Raw genomic sequence first — 21,760 nt, 5'->3', positions numbered from 1 at the left:
CAACAAGAAAGGTTACAAACTAATAAGTTGAGTTTAAGCTTTTAACTGAAGAATGTACACAAAACGGTACAAAGCAAACCCAAAGAAACAAGAAGTACATAAAGATAAGGGTGGAAATCAGGAAAACAGAAAGAAAATCAATAAATGTTAAGAAAACTAAAAGATGGTTTTCTGAAAAGGTTAACAGAACGAAGAGACTTCTATCAAGGTTGACTTTGAAAAAGAGAAGAAAAAAAGCAACAGAACAAGATATAATAAATGCCTATTAATAAAATATAGCAAGTAAGAGACTGAAAAAAGTACATTAGGGACAACTAAATGTTAATAAATTTGAAAATCTAAATGAAATGGATTCCTAGAAAAATATAAAAAGCTGAAATTGGTAGAAAAGAGACCATGAAATTGAAATGGTAATCAAAGCCACCCCTTTCCTCCAAGAACAGGGCCTAAATAATTTTATAGCTGAGATTTACTAAACTTTCAAGAAATAATTGCTAGTTGATATGTTATTTCAGGAAGCTGCCCAATTCGTTTTATAAGGCTCACATAATCTTGGTTCGAAAACGAGATAGGTGTACATAAGAAAAGGAAAAAAAAGGTCTAATTCACTTATGAATAGATATAAAAATCACATATAAAATATTAGCTAACTGATTATAACAGTGTGCTGAAATAAAAAAATCATCACGATAAGTCATGTTTATCCAAGGAATAAAAAAGGAAAGTTCAACTTCAGAAAAACTTAACAATGTAATGTAGCACATTGATAAATCAAAGGAAAATAAGAAAAGATATCTAACAACACTCATAGTGAGTGAGGAAGGGGACAGAGAAATACATAAATTAGGAGAGCACTGAACGCACCAAGGACAATGTTCTACAAACTGCACCCCGAACTGCACAGGTATTACTCAGGCTGTTCTACATGAATCATGCCCCCTGAGTAGTCAAACACAGCAGCTCTGCCTCTGTATCCGAAATTCCCCCCACAAAGTAAAAGCAAAAAGTCCCTTAAAACACACATACTCACATATTATAAAAATTTAAACAAATAACTCTTTACAGCAGAGAAAAAAAATTCCCTATCCGAGCCCCCCACAAACACACATATTTCCCCAACCCACCATACATAGGCTCCATTTATTTACTCAACAAACACTTCTGATAACCTACTATGCACCGGGCACTATATTTAGTATTGGGGATACAGCTGTGAAAGGGGCAGGGGCCCTTCCCTCCAGGAGCATTCGGGGATACCCAGGAGCCGTAAGGTGGCACAGAGCAAGGGTGACCCTCCCGGGGTCAAGGACTGTGCACAGTTCCAAGGGAACAGCATCACATGGGAACTGGAAAAAGGTTCAGGAAGCCTGGATGAGACCAAGAACCCCAGCAATTCTCATACCTGCAGTGCTTTTGGGGGAGCCTGTCGAGGGAGACACTTCTGTTTCCACAGGGACACTTGAAAAACCTCTTCACACTGTCGTGCCAGTGGTAGTTGTGCTGCTCGCTGACGCAGGTCTCCAGAGGCTTGAAGTGGGTGTAAGCGCACTGCACAGAACCAGCAGAAAGAAGGCACATGTCCGGTCAAGAGCTCCAAAGGAGAAATGAGCCAGCTGCCACAAGGGCAGCCTGTCCCGAGAACTTCTGTTCTTTCGTCGCCACCAGGCAGGGGCCGGTGGAGCTATTATCTTCTGGCTGCAGTGATCATGTGATTTCTTGACTTTCCCCCTACTGATACCACTTTTTCTCATGTTTGCCCCAATTTCAGGTGTAAAACACACAATAACCTTCTGTGACATCAAGACAATGGCTAGGGCGAAGGAAGAAAAGGATTGGCAATCTCTAAGTAGCTCTGATTGGTCTGCCCTGTCTTCACTGCAGTCCCTGACTGTAAGACAACAGATGACGACCACAGGGCCTACTCAGGAAGGATGTTGAGTCGCTCTTCCCTTCTCTCTTACGAGGCCACTGGGAAGGGTTATAAGCTTATTACCACTCCTCTTTCATACACAGCAAAACCAAGACAGATATTAAGTAATTTACTTTTAATATTGATCCTTCAAAGGACTGAAAAGAACAAGAAATGATGGGTGAAGGCTGAAACAGAGCCAGACAGTGCAATGTAATCACACGGAGTCTAGATAAATAACTTTTGGCCTTGGCAGCCTCAAAGAGGGCAGAGCAGAGTGGTATGCCAATTGTGGCAGGCAAAATAATCCCCCCAAGATGTGCACACCCTATTTCCTGGAACTTACGAGCATGTTATGTTACATGGCAAAGGCGAATTCAGGTTACAGATGGAATTACAGTTGCTAGTCAGTTGATTTGTGACGAGAGGACCCCACCTCCCATTGCTGGTTTCGATGATGGAGGAAGGGGCCACGATCCAAGGGATGCAGGTGAGCTCCAGAAGCCGGGAAAGGCAAGGACGTGGTTTGTCCCCTAGAGCCTCCAGAAAGGAACGCACCCTACTGACACCTGGATTTTACCCCAGCGAGACCCACTTCTGACCTACAAAACTGTGAGATAATAAATTTGTGTTGTTCTAAGCCACCCAGTTGGTGGTCATTTGTTACAGCAGCAACAGGAAATGAATACACCAGCTCTGTCCTAATATAGCCATGCTGTCAGAGGAAAAGCTGTCCTATGCAGTAAAAGCTTTACTGATTCTCCACGGTCTGAACTTTCTCAAGGAAGCTCCACCTTTTGGCCCACCCCTAAATGTAATGGAGAATCTAAGGTTTTAAAAAGAATAAAGATAGAGAAAATTGCACTGGGTAAGCTAAACCTCTTTCTCCTCTTACATGTGCTCACAAAGCGGATTAGCCATGCAGGCATATTTCAAAGAAATGGTAACGGAAGGAGTAGTGTTCAGCAATAACTTTTTTTTTTTGGCCATTTTTGATTAATGTTGAGGAGTAGAGGATTTTGAGTTTTCTAATAGACTCAGGGTAAATATTCTGCAAACAGAGACAATAATACAATTCACACTCTGCCCTGAGATTCAATCTAGTAGGTTAGGCCCTGAGCAGAAGGGAACAACAGTAGTTGATCATGACATCTGATGCCAAATCAAGTTGTTCAACCAAGGCCCCAGGGACTTAGGAACTATGGACTGAGGGAGTGCTAAAACTTGAGGAGGAGAGATAAGAATACTCGGTCCAGTGGTCAAAGGGGAAGAGGCTCTTCCACAGAACCAGGAGCTGTGGCCAAATGAGGAACATCTCAATACAAAGGCTCTACCATCAGAGCTCAGTGGATGGGTCATGGGAAGCCCGGTGCTGGGCTATCGGACGCCATTTGGTTTGCAGCCTAATTAAATGACCCGGGCAGGACTCTGGTCATAAGACGTGGGCCCACACCCCACAGACTCTCCACATCCTGCTGAGCCACAGCAACCCCAGACAGGTCGTGGGGAGAACTGTCTCCCGCACTCACCGTCCTGCACGTCACGACTCGACATTTCACTTCCCGGGTGTTTCTCATCTTTTCTTCTATTTGTTCTTTTTTCACCAGGGGCTCAAAATAGTGTTCCTGCAGCTCAGCCTCGGCCTGGAATGACAAGACACCCAGAAGACCTTGTACCAAATCTGATATAGACTCAGGCAGCTGCTTAATAATAATCAAATCTGAACTGAATAGACAAGCTAACTTTATGAGGACATGGATCAATGAACCGCAACCCAAAAGACGGTAAGTAGAAACAAGCCCTTAATGGGCAAAAAGAGGGTATGAAAGCATTTGGTGATGTGTAAGACACTAAATACAAATTTAAACTACTGATGTGATTAACAGCATCATCAGGTCAAGTGCGCCCCAGAAGGGAACTGTTTGCACTGTTCCAGTACAGATTCAGCTCTGGGAGGTGCTGGATGCTTCCCCAGTGATGACGCCCATTCTATTCGATACTACTCTCCAGACCAAGCACTTGGCAGGAGCAATCCCTGCTTGTCTGGAACACAGGTAGGAGGTGTGAGGGCAGAGAGCTATTCAGGGCAGGATGTGGTCACAGCTCGAGTCAGTGCAGCTGCACCAGGCAAAAGGCGCAAGGTCTTTGGTGGCCGCAAGAACCAAGGAACTCAGCTCTACAGCCTTTGGGGTCTGCTTGAGCACCTCTCCTGACTGAGTTTCAAGTCCAGTAGAAAGTTATATCATTGTCTCGTTAGTCCTTTGTTAATCAAAAGAAAGGCAGATCATTTGGCATATTGGCCCTAAGTGGGGGACATTTTGAAAATCTGTGGGAGTACTTTTTTTGTTATCCCAGTGACCATAACCTTTGCCACTGGAGGGGACCACGGACGCTACACCTTCTGCAATGCACGGAACAGTCCCCTACACATCAAAGGACTGTTCTCAATGTTCTACAGGGCATCCATGTGGATGAAACACCCGATTATAACCCTCAAACCTAACAGCTTTATGTACAACACCACAATACTTGTGCATGGTTGTCACATACAATGACTGTTCCAAAAGCCCTGTGGATATGGAGAGACAACTGTGCTTTGATGTCTTCAAAAGTTTAAAAAAATAAACCACATTGTCAAAGAAATAGGCCCACGGTATTCAAGTTACTAAGAAGACACATCTACTGAGTATTCATTGCTAGCTGCCTGATAAATCCACTTATATATACTTACAAATCCAAGCCTCTATTTTATTACTTCTTCAAGGGTAGTTGTGCCCGTGTATTTTACATAATGAAATACATATTTTTATTACAAACATTTTCCTTTTTTCCTCTTTATATTACAGCTAGGATATTATATTGGTATTTTTGAAATTACTAGCTAGGTAATTTACATTATCCACAAATTTAATTTCAGGATAATAAGAGAACAATACAAAACACTTGTTATTAAAAAGGGGCATTGTGAGTGTTGGGTTGAGAACTACTGATTTAGAGCATTTGCAGGGTCCATATAAAAATGTATGAATGGAAAAATCCCTTCCCACACTGCAAGGCAGAAAATAGTAGATAGTGGAGAGCCATTAAAACATAACTTCACAGCCATTAACTACAGGTAAATGTTTTAAGGAGTTAATTAATCATTTAAAATTGAAGTATAGTTGCATTAACAATTTTATATTAGTTTTAGGTGTACAACACATTAATTCGACATTTTGATAGAATATACTTAAATCAAAGTTATAAAATATTGACTGAAACATTTTATAATACTGAAGTCAATTTAAATAATGTTGAATGATATTCTTCAATGCAACAAAGGCAAAGCTAAAATCTATTAGCAATATTCCTGTTCTTCAAAACAAACTCAAACAAACTGATATACAACTAACATCTCGGCTGAGAAAACAGGAAGAGGTTCTTAGCCCACGACAGAGCGCCCGAGTCTGAGGACATCTCTGTCACCTTTGACCTTCCGGGCTCTTTTTTACCTCTTTTAGGATCCCCGTGTGCCTCGATTTTGCTTTTAGAATTGTCTGAAAATCCTCAGATTCCAGGTAGGCAAGCTGTTCTCTCCTTTTTTTCCTGGCAGGCTCCAATTCATCCTCAGCTAGAGCAGAAAGAAAAGGAGTGAACAGAGGAACCTCAGAGGGCCGGCGGGTCTCGCCGACTCAGCTGCATCTCCCCCTACAAGACCCTTCAAACTGCATTTACCCCCACTTGGTATGAGCAAAGGATGGCTCTTAGAAGAACTGAGTTGAGAAGTACAAACTAGAATATGCGGGAGGGGATGGCAGACTTGACCACTAAATTAGAATCGTTTTCACCTTAAAATAAGAGCCAATTATGAAAATAGGTAACAACAACAACAAAATTCCTATTTACAAACTCATGTTAAAAGGACACTGCCAGCTTCAGAGTTTTAAAAATAAAAATAGGGCAATTTAAAACAAAGGAATTCTACTTCTTTCAAAACAAATCTTTATACTAATATGTATGTGCAAAGATCCAATGAGTAATCTCAAGTTTTCAAATTGTGCATAATTTCATTTTAATTTAATGTGACTATAAAAAACAATCAGTTCCAACTGCAGGAATTCTACTTAGGTACTTTCCATAGAGGTAAATGGAAATAAAATAATGACTTTTGATGTCAGGGAGGCTGGTTATGTTTTGGAACATTTCCTTTATAAGTAGTGTCTCTTTCCTACTGCTAAGTTTCCCATTCGCAGTACCTTGAGGAGAAAATGTGTTGTTCTTTTCTACACGTTCCTTCACTTCCAGGACATCCTGGGGTTCCTTTAGCTTCTTAATGCTGTTTGGGTCTGTTTTTGTAAGAATCTGGCCTTTTGCCCTTAATTTGGTTATAGCAGCCAACTAAAAAAAAAGAAAGAGGGAGATAAAAATCTAAAAGATGAGATAGGCCTCTGTAGCTCTGTACCCCTTTCCAGTGATTAACCAGTGAATTCTCGCTGTTCTTAAACATACATTAGCAAAATATATCTTCATTTTACTTAGCATTATTAACACAATTATTAAAATTTCAAAGAATGGAAGACAGGTCTCTAAGTTAGTAAACAAAATCTCAGCTTATTTAAATATCAATAGTTAAACTTCAGCGAGTCCTTCAGCTAGTGTGCAGGCTTTTAGACCCACAGAGGAACCACATAAACATTTTGGAAGTTTGTTTCAGAATAGACAGATTAGGATAGAATTCCAGCCCTGCCACTTACTAGTTTATAACCTGACTTAATCGTTCAGCTTCAGTTTCTACATTAATAAAATGGGGATGACAGCACTAACCTACCTTTTAGGGTTGTGGTTTTAAGGATAAAATGAGACAATGCAAGCCAAGCATGTACTTGTACATAGTAAACAGCATGTATGCACATATCACAGACACATAGTAACATATGTGCATAATCGCTATTATTATTACTGTAGGTACGGCTTTGGCTTGCAGCTAGCCTTTGCCCTTCATGTGGTTCTAGCTGCTAACTAGAATAAAGAGAAGACAGGCTCAAGTCAGGGGCTCAGGGTGACTTAGGAAGAGGAGAGACAGAGCTTGCTGAGGAGGTGGGGTTCTGACCACCCCCAATTCCCACTTCAATCAGAGCAGCTTAGCTTTTATCTGTCTACAGACTGGGTTTCTGTGTAAGATTTCTTTTAAAGTAGTATTCTTTAAACCACTATTTGACAATTCAATTGCCTCAACAATTCCAAGAATGTTTCCCCCTATTACTAGGGTCTCCAGCTGTATAACAGTATCTTCTTCTAGGTTATCTCCTGCAGCCTGACAAGAAATAGTGTGGAGACAGTAGCTAGTTCTCTTGGATTAAATTAATGGCATTATGTTGATACCCATTATCATTTAAAATTCCTTTGACTCTAATTATCATGATCAATAAATAGGTATGAGGTAACTGTCTTTCCTGGTCACAGGTATATAAAGTTTGAAATACCAGCTGTGTCTCACAGAATACAAATTCAAGTGGTGAAGAAAAGAGATGCCAGTTACCTTTTTGGCTTCTGCTAACACACTCAGTTTTGGTCTTGGTGGTGGTGACTCATCAAAAAAGAGGACATCATCTCCTTCTGAGATGTCTCTTCCAAGCTTTGGCATCTGTATGGCTGGGGCTCCTTTCAGCTTGGGGAACTCAGCTCCCGTTGGTGGAGACCAAGAAGGGGGCTGCCGAGAAGAGGATGGCACAGCTGGGCTCTCAACTTCACTCGCACTTTGGAGAAATCTTTAAAGAAATAGGCAGTCACAAACTATGCACACGAGCACAAAACAGGCAGACTGGGAGACCGCAGGCAGGCCACTAGCTGATAAGCAGTTGTCAGTAAAATAATTTTCCCTTCTTGGTTATTAATTCAGATTAGTGCACAGTAAAAACAATACTAGCCTCACTAACTCTTAAGCTAACTGATTTTTCATTGAATAAGTGCTAATTGTTTCACCAGTTTAGAACTGATTACTATTTTTATCAACTGGGTTTCCAGTGGGTGCAGACTATGGAGCACCTTCAGTCCTGAAGGCGAGCTGTGGACTGTATTCCTAGCCCTCTGGTTAGCTGAGATCCTTCAGGAACTCACCGAATCTCTCTGTATTTTGTTTCCTCTACTGGGAAGAGATAACACATTTGTTACATTTGGAAGTCCTAACAGAAAGGTGCTATAATTCACACAGTGATTATTTTATATATGGCTTTAAGGACTATTTAAAAACAACAAAGATCAGAAATCATCTAGGCCAAACCTCTCATTGTAGGGATAAAGAAATTGAGGCCCAAGACCCCACTGCTCATAAGTGACAGGCTCAGGACTAGTACCAGATAATCCTGGGCCAGTCTTCTCTTCCCTACCACATCCCCACTCCTGTAAGCTCCAGGCTGAGTTTGCAAATTGCCTAGCAGATCCTGCCCAAAGGTATGTTTTGTTTGGCCAGCAAAATTCTGAAAAACTTCAAACTAATGCCTTTAAACTGACGGGTGCTTTCTACTCCCTACAAGGTTCACAACTCCATATACATTTTTATGTCCATATATATACATTTACGTCACCTGTAGGCCCCTGATGAATACTTCTATAGATATCCCACCAGCACCTCAAACTAACCTGCCTGAGGCCAAATCCATTCTCTTACTTTTCCAAAGCATTTCCTCTTGACTCATAATAGGCGTCCTTTTCCATGGAACTAGGTACCCTATAGGAGCCTAGATCTGGGACAGCATAATGGTTCAACACTGGAGCAGAACAGGTAGGTGTGAGTTCAAACTTGGCTCCACCACTTACTAACTCTCTGGTCTTCAGTTACATTAGTCATAAAACAAGGATAATAACACCTCGCAGATTATGGTAAGGACCGATGAGACGTGTGTACAGTGTAAAGCATGGTGGCTCAGCGCATGCTGGGTAACTGTAAACAGCAGCTCTTACTACCATCGGATAACTTGAGTTCAAGAATCTTTGATTTGTTTACCCTACACACCCATTTCCACTTGATTCTGCCTCTGAAATGACTCTCCATTCTCAGTGCCTCATTTTTATCACTGACCTGAACAAATGCAGAATCCACACATTGGCCCAGCCTGTAATTAAAAACCTAACTGTGGCAAAACTGAGAAACAGGCACCAAACAGCTCAACGCCTACTTTCCCTTTTCACAAAACTGTCTTTATATGTTACTCCTTCCTCGTTTCCACAGTGATATTAATTACTGCAGCCTGTACCACCAGGTCTCAGGATTTACCAGCAATTCAGAAATACATAACTTTAAATGCTTTATAATTTTAAAGGTTATGTTAAAATTAATTTTTTAAAAACTTCCAAAGTTAAAAACGTAGCCAACCACCCCAAATCCAAAGTCACACTTTTGAAATCTATTAAGACAGCCTCAGAATTCCCGAGATGAGCTATCTAAACAGGGAACATTAAATCTGTGACTCCTACCGTTTCTGTATTTCTTCTGATTTCTTTTTCCGCATCTCTAACATATGCTGCTTCTGTTGCTTCAAGAGGGCTGATGCCGAGATAGACTGGAAAGCAGGTTTCGGGCTCCCCATGATCCCTAAAACACAAGCCACAGGCTGAGGGGGTTCTGAGAGGCTGTGGGGACCCACGCGTAGACACTAGAGCAGGTACAGGCTGACTCTACCTGATGACTTGACTTTGGCTAAATGATGTTTCAAGTTTCTGGCTCCAGATGTAGGCAAGTCCATCAGTTCCCTGAACTCCTCAGAGCAAGACAAGCTCTTCTGGGGTATTCCTGGAATATATAAATATCAGCGTTAGAGGATTCAAAATTCAGAGTATTTTATGTCATGTGACTTATCCCTTTTAAAACTCTGCTTTCATAACTTTAGTTATTTGTAAATGAAGTAGATGGAATATCAAGAGAAAAGAGAATCTTTCACCTCTAACCTCAGACCAGTAGGACTGCACGGGTAAGACAAATGTATCTTATTTTTGAAAAATGATTAGAATACTAATACCTGCGGGGTCGTTTCATACACTATTCCTGGAATATGCACTATGCATAAGGATCCATGCTAGACCTTGACCACTGTTATGAACAGAGCCCCAAGGTCAGGGTGGAGGTGGCATTCTCCGACCTACACCTGTTTTAATGAAAGATAACAGACGAGTTTGACTAGGAACCTGATACTACTGATTCTAGTGCTGGACACTAAGAGTTAGACCCAGATACATCAAGACATTTTATTTTATTTTTTACTTTTTTGGCTGCATTGGGTCTTCGTTGCACACTGGCTTTCTCTAGTTGCAGTGAGCAGGAGCTACTCTTCGTTGCAGTGTGCGGGCTTCTCATGGCTGTGGCTTCTCTTGTTGTGGAGCACGGGCTCTAGGTGTGCGGGCTTCAGTAGCTGTGGTGCACGGGCTCTAGAGCACAGGCTCAGTAGTGGTGGCGCATGGGCTTAGTTGCTCCATGGCATGTGGGATCTTCCCGGACCAGGGAACGAACCTGTGTCCCCTGCATTGGCAGGCAGATTCTTAACTACTGCACCATCAGGGAAGTCCCCATCAAGACATTTTAAAAAGCTAAGACACAGCTAAGATTAATATGCTGTTTTTTCTTAAGATGCCACCAACCAAGCTTGGTTCGTTCAGCTGAGGCCACATCACTCACCAAGTGTAACTTAGTGTTAGGATCTAACCAGTTTCAACCCTGAAGACTACATGTTTAAACCGGAGAAAGAAAAATAGTATCTAGAAACAAAGTTACCGAGTTTTTGTTGAGTTTCCTGAAGGATCAAGTCTGCGCCCTTAACCACCAGATTAGTCAGAGTGGTTTGAATCTTCTTTTTAGGTGCGACAGCAGCTGCACTGAAATGACAAGAGTCACCCCCTCAAAAAAGGAAAATCACTGAACTTCAACGCTCTGTGAGGTAAAGAAGGCGCAGAAGTAGTCATTTATTACAAACTGTCAACGTTTCTCAAATCACCATGTAAGTAGACTTTCTTAATATCGTGGCCCTACAGCATAACTGGTGTGTGCATTACGTCACAGATATAAAACAACAGGCAACCTACAAATTTGACTGAAGGCCATTCCGGAAGAGCAAGTTGGCAAAAGAAATAAAAAATATGCCAACACTTTGATCAAGTAGACTAGGATTTATCAAGTAGTCTAGGATTTACCTAAGACCTATACAAAAATTCAGGATATTAATGGAAGCTTTGTTTGTATTGTTAAAAGTTGGAAATGCTATAAATGTTTATCCATGGAGAATTATTTAAATTATCACAGAGCCATGTAAAAGAACACCATGTAGCCACTAAAAATAATGCCATAAGTGAATGTTCCACAAAGAAAAATTCATTATTTTATGTGGGAAAAAAGAATGTTGGCAAAGTATAGGTATATTATGATCTCATTTTATACTATTAAAACTTTATACATTTCAGAAAAAAGGACCCCCAGAACCATATATACCAAAACTAACAGTTATTATCTAGGTGGTGGGATTATAGATGGTTTTTACTGTCTCCTTTTGGCTAAACTGTACATACATTTTTAAAAAATAACATATGTGTATTGCTTTTTGCAATTTGGTAAAATACAGAAATTATTTTAAATCTTAAAAATGTGCTTGATATCACAAAATATACAGGAAGTGAGAGTCCTCTAGCCCAATTTCTGTTGGATCGAGGACAAAATCTGTTTTGTTCTTGGATCAAGTGTGGCTCCCTTGAGCCAGGTCCCCACCTGCCGCATCCTCAGCCGTACTTTCTAGAGAACAGGGACGAGGCCATGGATCATGTACTCAGCGACTCCAGGGAGAGGATGAGATCCCCAGAGGAGAGGCCAGGCATGCCAGCCTCACCCTCCCCCGTGAGGCTCCTCTGCATATTCACTCGCTAAATTCAATGTGGGTTCCACGAGGTCAGCAACCTCACACTAACAGTCATGAGGGAAATGATTTCAAGTATGTCAACACTGTGATTAACACTTTTAACGGCCGATCAGACCTGACAAAGCTGCACTATTCACATTAGAAGCCAAAGAGGAAGTGTGGGTTCCCTGTTAAAGACCATCATGACCTGACTTAGTTTCTCTGCCTTCTGAGTGCTTTCCTCTCTTCCCGGGAATGAAAGAGGCCCTCAGCCATCTTGTTCCAGGCAGCACGTTATGAAAGATAAAACCTGTACAAGTCTTCCAGGACTGGGACAGAAACGTACAACCACTGGGTTTACTCTTAAAAGAAGACAAGCAAGACCCCTGACCCCAAAGAAGCCCTGAGAATGTCTCACATTGAGGCTGCATACGAGGCCGAAGAAACTCCTCCGTAGTAAAAACCATCCTGACACAGCCTTTCTTTCAGGCTGATGCCTTTGCGGGCGAACTTCTTGGGAATTCGGCCGCCGGAGAAGGTGGACTGCAGGTCGGCCCGCCTGGCACTGAGCTTCTTGTACTGGGCCTGGATGTGATACTGACAGTACTCACAGTCATTCTGTAAAAAGGAAGAGCGGCTCATCAGCGTTAGGGAGACAGGCCGGGGACAACGTTAATAGACACAGCTCCTTTCTCCCAGTCTCACAGAGGGCTATTCTGCGGGCAGAAGCCTCCCTGCTGACCTCTGAGACCATTCTCAACGCACAGCTAAGCAGCAACTTAGAAGTTCTTTTCCTAGGTAAGGATGGGGGGGTGGGGATAAATTGGGAGATTGGGATTGAAATATACACACTACTATATATAAAATAGATAACTGTAAGGACCTACTGTATAGCACAGGGAACTCTACTCAATACCCTGTAATGGCCTGTATGGGAAAAGAAGCTAAAAAAGAGTGGATATATGTATTGATATATGTATAACTGATTCAGTTTGCTGTACACCTGAAACCAACACAACACTGTAAACCAACTCTACGCCAATAAAAATTAAAAACAAAAAGTGGGGTTGGGGGGAGAAGTTCTTCCCCTAAACTCCTCAGAACAAACTACTTGGGTGAAAGAAAAAGTGGCATCATTCACTGTCTTTGCCCTCTTTCTACAATGGAAGTAAAATCAGCTTCTAGGATGAACCTTGAAAAGGTTATGCTAGGGACTTCCCTGGTAGCACAGTGGTTAAGAATCCGTCTGCCAGTGCAGGGGACATGGGTTCAAGCCCTGGTCCGGGAAGATCCCACATGCCACGGAGCAACTAAGCCCGTGCGCCACAACTACTGAGCCGGCGCTCTAGAGCCCGAGAGCCACAAATACTGAGCCCGCGTGCTGCAACTACTGAAGCCCACGCGCCTAGAGCCCGTGCTCCGCGACAAGAGAAGCCACGGCAATGAGAAGCCCGTGCACCGCAACGAAGAGTTGCCCCTGCTCTCTGCAACTAGAGAAAGCCCGCGGGCAGCAACAAAGACCCAACGCAGCCAAAAATAAAATAAATAAATAAATTTATTTAAAAAAAAAAAGAAAAGAAAAGAAAAGGTTATGCTAAGCGAAAGAAGTCAGACACAAAGGTCCCATGTTGTATGATTCCTTTTATGGCATATATCCAGAGACAGAAAGCAGATTACAGGTCACCAGGGAAGTGGTTACTTAATAGGGAGGGGGTGTTTTTATGGGGTGATGAAAAGGTTTGGAAGTTAGAAGAAGCTGGTGGTTGCACAACAAAGCGAATACACTAAATATTACTGACGTGTACATTTTAAAATCGTCAATTATACATAATGTGAATTTTACCTCAATAAAAGTTAAAAAATAAAACAAAATCAGTTTCTGGTGAGGTTTTCTGTTTCTCTGGTTGACTCCTGGACGCATGCTACCCTTTCAGTGAAAGGAACAAAGAGAAACTCTGAAGTATTATCCTATTGGGTGAACCTCAGAGATGGTGGCAGTGGCGGTTTAAGTGATTTGTCAAGTACTCCCCCTGAGACCTCTTTTTCCAACTATCTCCCTCCTTCCTACGTCCTGCTCACTAGTTCATCTGTTAGACAAGAATGAGGGAAATAAAAAGAGATGAAACCAAAATCTGTCATTTAATCCTTTCAAAGAGCTCTAAGAAGTACCCCTTAGATGGATAGTATCCACTGGGATGGCTGTAATCAAAGACAGACAATAACAAGTGTTGGCCGGGATGCGGAGAAACTAGAACACTTACACACTGCTGGGGAGAATGTAAAAGTCACTTTGGAAACCAGTTTGGTGGTTCCTCAAAAGCCTAAACATAGAGTTACCATAAGACCCAGCAATTCCATCCAAGGCATATATATACCTGAGGGAACTGAAAATGGACAGCCACACAAAAACCTGTACGTGAATGTTTACAGCAGCATTATCCGTAACAGTCAAATGCGAAACAACCCAAATGTCCATCAACCAATAAATGGATAAAAAGAGTGTGGTCATCAATGAAATATTATTCAACCATAAAAAGGAATGAAGTGCTAATAAATGGCTTTGTAGCATGGATACATAGCACAGATGAATCTTAAAAGCATTATGCTAAGTGAAAGAAGCCAGACACAAAAGGCACATATTATACAATTCCATTGTATGAAACGTCCAGAATAGGCAAATCTATAGAGACAGAAAGTAGATTAGTGGCTGCCAGGACTTGGGGGGAGAGAAGAATGGGGAATGACTGCTAACGGATATGGGTTTTTTGGAAGGGTACTGAAAATGTTCTGAAATTACATAGTGGTGATGGCTGCACAACTCTCTGAATATATTAAAAATTACTAAATTGTGCACTTCAGAATTGTGAATTGTCTGGTATGTGAATTCTATCTCAATAAAGCTTTTATTTTTTTAAAAAGAAAGCTCTAAGAAAAGGTATAATAGAGTTAAGTATTGACTGAAATAAGGTTTCAGTGTATTTCATCATTAGTGTTTAATCTCCAGCACTACAAAGAATTGAGGGCAAATTAAAATTCTCTCTTTCTTATACCTCCTAGTCAGCTAGCAATAAAAGATCACTTTCCTAAGAGGTTAAATCTTTCCCCCACGCTCAGCTTTGTAAACTGGCCATTATTAACCACACATTCAATTTTCTCACTTTGATGCTTCCTGTTATGTAGGAAACTCAGTTCCAAACAGGTCATTACAGGTAAAGTACCTGTAATTTATTCCTATTAGTTTCTGTCTTTAGCAAAAACCACCCCAACAAAGCTGAAACCTACCAAATTCACAGTCTGTGTACACGGTTCTCCATTCTTCTTCTTTGCTTTACAGGTTCCCAGGTCAAGAGCTTCCCCCATAATTAAGATCTTTTGAGGATGATCAATAGATAAGCACACCTGTAGAAAAAAGGGGGAGTTGGAGTTAAAAGCAGACAAAGGTATGGCCTTTCAACAGCAAGAATGGATATAGCAACAGTTGGCGCGAGTTAAGAAGGCTTTTTATCCTTTTTATCAGTGCACTGGAATTTGAAGCCAGTGCTCCATAAGACAGCTGTAGAAATGGGAGGTGTAGAAGACACATTTAGTTCTCCACCCACTATCTATTTTCTCCTGTGTCTTTGTTATCAGAATCCAAACGCTCAGCCTTAGATGATGGATCCAGTTCCCAGTTTTCCCAGCATTCTTTGTAGCTAGTGATGGTCATGTGACTCCACTCAGCAGGGAAGGTAGCTGGGAAAGCTTCTGCTTTCCTTTAAAAGCAGAGCAAGGAGCCTGGTTCACTTCCTGCCTTGAATGGAAATGTGATTGCTAGAGCTTCAGAGCCATCTTGTGACCAAGAGGAAAAGGCTGAGAGACTCATGGACACCAGCCCTGGCGGCACCACACTGCCTATGTCTGGATTTTTTATTATGTAAGAAAAACAAACCCCAGGGTTTACTATTCAAAAGAAACTGTAGTGAAGTTTTTCTGTTATTTGTAGCCAAACACCTTCCTAACCAATAAATGAAGACTTGCTGCCCTTCTCTGTGAAAGCAAGGAATGAAATAACTTAGTCTCTCACCCCTTGTGATATAATAATCTGTCTACAACAGAAGCAGTAGCTTCTTGCTGGCTTGAGTGGAGAAACTGTTGCTATTTATACTGTATCTAAGTTTGCAATTTACTAGAGAATCAGTAGGTAGTACCCAAACTCTAATGATGCTTGAGAAGATGAAAATTCACTTTAAAAATGGAAATTCATGGGAGATCTAAGGGAACCTGAGCCCAAGAGTTGAAAGAATTCCAGGAACCTTGGAACGAATTTGAAAAGATATAATGAAAGAAGTTATTATAAAATACTCTAGAGTAGTCTGAAATTCAGAATATTGGTGGGTGAGGGGTAGATGAATAAACAAACAAAAAGCCAGTTTAATGGAGACAAAAGAATATAAAAGCTTGACTACCTGGAGGTAGACCAACATAAATGTTTTTGATAGAACTCAGCTAAGTTATAAAGACCAAAAAAAAAAAAAAAAAATCATGTAAACAGAGCCTTACATCCTCTGAACCATCCTTGGGCTTCATGGGGTTCGCATTGAGCAGCCCTATGACGGTACCCTGCTCAGTCTTCCAGAGTTCTTTGTGAACCTCTCCAAACAGGAACAGTGACACATACCGCGTCAGGTCACGAAGATCATTCAGTCGCCAGATGCTAAATGTTTTCCCCTGGAGCAAACATTTATTCTTATTTTTAATAAATTTTGAACAATGGGTTACAATGTCTCCATTTACAGTTCGAGTGTTCTACTGTGGAAAAATATCTAAGTATAACCCACCCTGAATATGTAATCATCAGCATGTCTGTTAATTATAAATTAATCCTTTCTCTAGGTTTTGGTATGACTCTTCTCATTTTAGAAATGAAGGTGAAGAAAAGCAAGCCAATAGCAAACTTGTTACTAGCAGATACAAACTATGATATATAAAATATTTAAACAACAGGACTACTACTATATAGCACAGGGAACTATATTCAATATCCTGTAATAAACCATAATGGAAAAGAATATGAAAAAGAATATATATATGTATAACTGGATCACTTTGCTGTACACCAAAACCTAACACAACATTGTAAATCAACTATACTTCAGTAAAAAAAAGAACTTACTGATATAAATTTAGTAAATATTATTTATCACTGATTATGTTATTAATATTAATAAGGAGGTTTCAGCTTAATGTTTCTAAATCTTTCCTTAGCTTAGAAGAAAAAAGCATCATTTAAAGAAAACTAGTTGTATTTAACTGTAAAATTTTGGAAATACTATGACATATCAAGAAGTGCAACTCAAAATGCTGCCCACTTATAATATGAACATTTTCCATGTTTACAGATTTTTTTTTAAACAAAATAATTCACACAACATTGAATCAAGCTATTTCAGAGGCAGCCCAGAGTGGGTATGGTTACAGGTTACGGTGAGCTATCACCTAGACTCAAGTATTCTAATTATTCTCCCAAGGATTTGTACAGAGGAGTTCAGATAAATTTCACACCTATTATTTCCATGTCATTATAGCCAGTAGTGATGCAATTAGGAACTTAACCAAATGAAAACCAGACTTGTTCACATTTAGCGAGATAGAACAGGGCTAGAGCAGGATTCAGAATCTGAAACTCAAGCCCTCGTGTCAGAGCTCATAAAAAAAATCTAAGGTTGGCCAAGATCTAAATTGGAGAATGAATTAGTTTTGAGCAAGATTATTTGCAGTATTTTAGAGAGAGCCTTGGAGATAATCAAAAGCCAGTTCCTTCATTTTACAGGTAAGGAAATGGAGGTCCTCAAAGAAAGATTTGGGGTCACCCTAAGGCCACAACTCCTGCTAAATGGAGAACGAGGCTTAGCATCCAGATTTTCTGACTTGTCAGGCCATAAAATAATTTTCCTGTTATGCCTCAGTCTACTTTATTTTAAAACTTGCTAGATCTTTTGTAATATCCATCAAATTAAATATACCATACTGTACTGGCACAAGTCAGCAATTTCAGGACTTTTGCAATTGACATCTTACACCTAGTAAAGCTTTCCAAAGGATCTGTGAACTCAGCCTCTTTGAGGACCTGCTTCCCTTGCACAAAAGGGATTGCAGTGTCACAGGGGCATCTACACGCATCAACAAACAATGACAAGTGAAATAAGAAAGAATGACATGGACAATAAAAAGCCCAAGAAGCCTGTACAACCAGATGTTCTTTAAGTAGGGCCCTCCTTACACATCTCCCCCTCGGGTACCAACCCAACGATGGTGTGGCAACTTGGGAACTTACTAGCAATGACTTCAAAATGAAATACTGACGGGCTCTGGGTAACAAATCAAGAACATATGAGTCCCCACTGTCAATCTGTGATGAAACAGCTGAGAAATCAATAAAATGGCTTACGCTGTTAGAACTCTGTGGAGTGATTTTCTTCAGTATAACCCCAAATGTCACCCAGTCTATTTCTTCCAGCTTCTCACTTGCCATCTTTTCCTTGAGCTGAGATAGTCTGATCAGTCTTCGGCCAGTCATTTTCTTGTTCATTTCTGTGGAGGATACTCGAGGCTTCCTGGGTCAAGAAACCAGCGACTGTTAGATTATTATTCTAAGAAGAGATTATCTGGCACTGTAGCAAATTGGTTAGCAGAGATGTAATTGGCAGAAATCTCTAAAGCACCTGTTTTCAGGGAGGTGTAGTTATGTAGTAATGGACAAGGCACATATTTTTACAGCAGATAAAAATGAGATAATTTTGGGACTTCCCTGGCGGTCCAGTGGTTAAGACTCTGTGCTTCCACTGCAGGGGGTACGGGTTTGGTCTCTGGTCAGGGAACTAAGATCCCACATGGCTCACAGTGCGGCAAAAAAAAAAAAAAAAAAAAAAAAAAAAGAAAGATAATTTTAAAAGCTAGGTTTGCTTTTCCTTGGATCTAGAACTGGGACCTCTGTAGAAAATAAAGATAACAAATTCTTTAAGTTCTTATGAATTCTAATATAAAGTTATAATATCCTTTTTAAAATAATCTCGACTTTATTACAAAGTCATGAATTGCTTAAGTAAGATATTTCAATTCCATCAATTCTGCAAGAATTTCAAAAGTTCTACTATTTCTAATTAGTTTTCTTTAAGCCAACCTTTTCACATAATAAATAAAAGCTTTGAAGCTAGCTTCAATTAATATATTTTTTTTCCTAATGAGTGGCTAAAAACTTATGAATTTGCAAATTGTTTTTGTCTAGTAGAATATTAACATCTGTTCCATGTTTGATCATATTACATATTCAAGGACAAGAGAAAACAGGAAAAAACATGCTTTCTGACTCTTTCAGAAGTCTTCTGGAATACAAAGTCCAAGAGCTACCTCTGAACAATGAAGAATATTCAGGAGGGAAACACTGACGTAGGTGAAGAAATCCTTTCTTTGCCTGATTTCTGTGAGTTAATAGGTTACTATCAGGCAGTGATCCTTCGGAGTATTTTTAGGTTCTGTGGTTCAGGTAGAACAATTACAGAGACTCAAACAATTCTGCAATCCCCTAAATTTGTAGGCCCCTCAGAAGCTTTGGCTGAGTGTTTCAACTTCGTCTACTTCCACTCAGTTCAAACGTTCAGCACGCTCACATCAGCAACATCTTTCATTATCTGTAGGGAGTTTCCACTGGGAAAGGCAGTATCATCTCAGGAGGGCCACATTTACCTTGAAAAAGAACCCTGAGCCCCCTCAATGAGCTTTTACTGTATTCCGTCCCTCCGACTCTGTCTCAGATGTAATTAAGATACTGATTTTTCCCCCAATTTTGGAGAGTACGGAGTCTTTACAATAAACTTCTACTGCGTGTTAGCAGTCACTTGTTCTCCCCCTGCTTAATAATGTACTATTTAAGAGCGTAGTAGTTTTATTTTAGATCGACAAGGCTCAGGTCTTCTAGACGGGTTGCACTTGGCTACTCAGATAGACAGTACTAAAGGCAATCGGGTTTCAGAGTAAGGGTTACTGCTCTTCCCTGGGCTTCAAGAGCAGTAATAATGGAGATGCAAGGCAGTAGTGATGCAAAGCACAGATTTCAAAGTCCAGGCTTTTCCCTGAACCGATCCTGGGATTTATTCCTCTTTTAACTGAATATCTTAATTTCTCCACGGAACAGATACACAGAATATAAATTGGCCTTAAAAGTTATCAGGAAGAAAAATAGCACAGCTATTTCTCTTAACATCAACTATAAGAAGATACTACTATCCTGGTAAAACTGTATATACCTTTAGGTGTTTAAAAATAGTCTCTATCACTGTTTCCATCAGTTTCTGATTAAATACAGTACTTATTATTTACTGATCTCCTTTTTTATGAACATATATCTTTTATTCTTTACACAAGCAAGAGAAAGTTTTCCTTATTCATATGTAAATATACTGAGTCAAACCCAGTGCTGATGGCCTAGTATGGTCCAGTTCAAGAGCTGTAGGTCTTATGCGGATCCGCGGTACAAACACACTATTTCTGGAAGGCCAGGTCCCTAGGAAGGAGGAAGAGGCATCTAGTGGGGCCTATGAGCAGAGTGAGAGGCCCGTTACAGTTACTGACCTGAGCCTCAGGCCGGAGAAGGCTTCCACGGAGACTGTCTGAGTTGTTTCCCCAGAGCTCCTGGGGGTCCCTGTACTCTGATCCCTCGTCATCCCAGCAGGTTTGTTTCCAGGAGTCGTTCGGAGTGGTTGGGAGGGTGCACTTGTCATCCTGAAAGATGAGCTTTGGGGCTCTAAAAAATGAACATAAAAATTAAAAAGAAAACCACACCGATAACTAAACATTAAATGGAATTGTTTCTTTTTTTAATCAACATATGCCATAACCAAATCTTGAGAGAACAAAGGACGCCCACAGGATCATTTCTGTACTAGCCCCAGATCTCTGCAGCGTGGTCCAAAGAGCTTGCTGTGTATGAAAATGTTTTATAGCACCGCTGTCCAGTGTGGCGGCCACCAGCCACAGGTGGACATTGATCACTTGAAACTGACTGGTGTATCTAAGGAAATGAATGCCTAATTTATCTACTTAGCCACATGTAGCCGGTGGCTGCTGTAGCAGTGCTGCTCTAAAACACTGCTCCTCTGGGCAAAGCCATTTACTGAGTATTCACCATATACAGAGCACTGCAGAAGATTCCATGAGGGAATTAGAGCCCTCCTATAGAAATCAGTAATTAGTGGAGATGTGTGCACAGGTCAAATTCCACCTGAAAAACATCCAAAGTTAGCTCCCCTTTGTTTTCTTATTTCTTGTTTCATCTCATTTCAATCCATTCCATTTTACTTGGTGGGGGGATAATTAGGGGGCCCAGGGTATTCTGACATGGTTACTTTTCATATTTTAGAAGCATTTGATAATGCTCCTGATGGTCAGAAAGCTTGGGTATTCTCCTTAATAAAATCTCTCTCTCTTAAGTAAGATTGTTGTTTACCTTCAAAGCGACTTTGGATCACTTCTCGCAAGCCAGGGACCAGGACAACCCTAGAACTTCAGAATCTCCAGAAACCGTGCCCTTGCCCCATCCCTTCAAAACCCAACTTTGGACATTGCCTAATAAAACACCTCAGTAATATATCAAAGGTCCTAAGGGGATAAACACTATTAATAAGTGGATACATGGAATATATAATTTGTTGTCAAATAAATATGAACACCAGGAGCCTACAGCTAGCTAGTCTGTACTACTGTGTCATATGTATCATACTGTAATCAAAAGGGCCTCTTTGAACATGTATGATCACATGTTGCTTACTCTAAATGTTGCTTACTCTAAACTATGTTATCTCCAGACCATTTTGTCTTAGATCTTCCAAAGAATAATCACTTTGGGCAAAAAGGCAGTACAACAAAACCAATACACAGAGCTTATAAATCCTTTTCATTTTATTTTGTGTGTATATATGTATGTGCTGAAATAGGATTTTAAGTACCATTCTATACTCCTGGC

The 21,760-nt window shown here is 40.6% G+C and overlaps 1 protein-coding gene across 3 annotated transcripts in view; it reads right to left on the bottom strand.

The window, feature by feature from the left end:
* The window catches only part of MCM10 (minichromosome maintenance 10 replication initiation factor), a 130,253-nt gene that overhangs the window by 98,511 nt on the left and 9,982 nt on the right, over window positions 1-21,760 (bottom strand). For all 3 annotated transcript variants that reach the window (XM_082452818.1, XM_082452817.1, XM_082452819.1), the window contains exons 6-18: window positions 20,371-20,542; window positions 18,191-18,356; window positions 16,303-16,470; window positions 15,046-15,162; window positions 12,182-12,381; window positions 10,653-10,753; window positions 9,567-9,677; window positions 9,362-9,479; window positions 7,428-7,656; window positions 6,145-6,286; window positions 5,401-5,519; window positions 3,439-3,552; window positions 1,403-1,548 (exon numbers count right to left, since the gene is read on the bottom strand). In XM_082452818.1, the coding sequence (XP_082308944.1) occupies window positions 1,403-1,548; window positions 3,439-3,552; window positions 5,401-5,519; window positions 6,145-6,286; window positions 7,428-7,656; window positions 9,362-9,479; window positions 9,567-9,677; window positions 10,653-10,753; window positions 12,182-12,381; window positions 15,046-15,162; window positions 16,303-16,470; window positions 18,191-18,356; window positions 20,371-20,542 (1,903 nt within the window). The remainder of the gene's footprint in view (window positions 1-1,402; window positions 1,549-3,438; window positions 3,553-5,400; window positions 5,520-6,144; window positions 6,287-7,427; window positions 7,657-9,361; window positions 9,480-9,566; window positions 9,678-10,652; window positions 10,754-12,181; window positions 12,382-15,045; window positions 15,163-16,302; window positions 16,471-18,190; window positions 18,357-20,370; window positions 20,543-21,760) is intronic.

This window comes from Balaenoptera physalus (assembly GCF_965194825.1).
Source record: "Balaenoptera physalus genome assembly, chromosome: 2".
NCBI classification, from domain to species: Eukaryota; Metazoa; Chordata; class Mammalia; order Artiodactyla; family Balaenopteridae; genus Balaenoptera; species Balaenoptera physalus.
The sequence above is the reverse complement of the archived record's forward strand: the minus strand, read 5'-3'. Positions and strand labels throughout refer to the sequence as shown.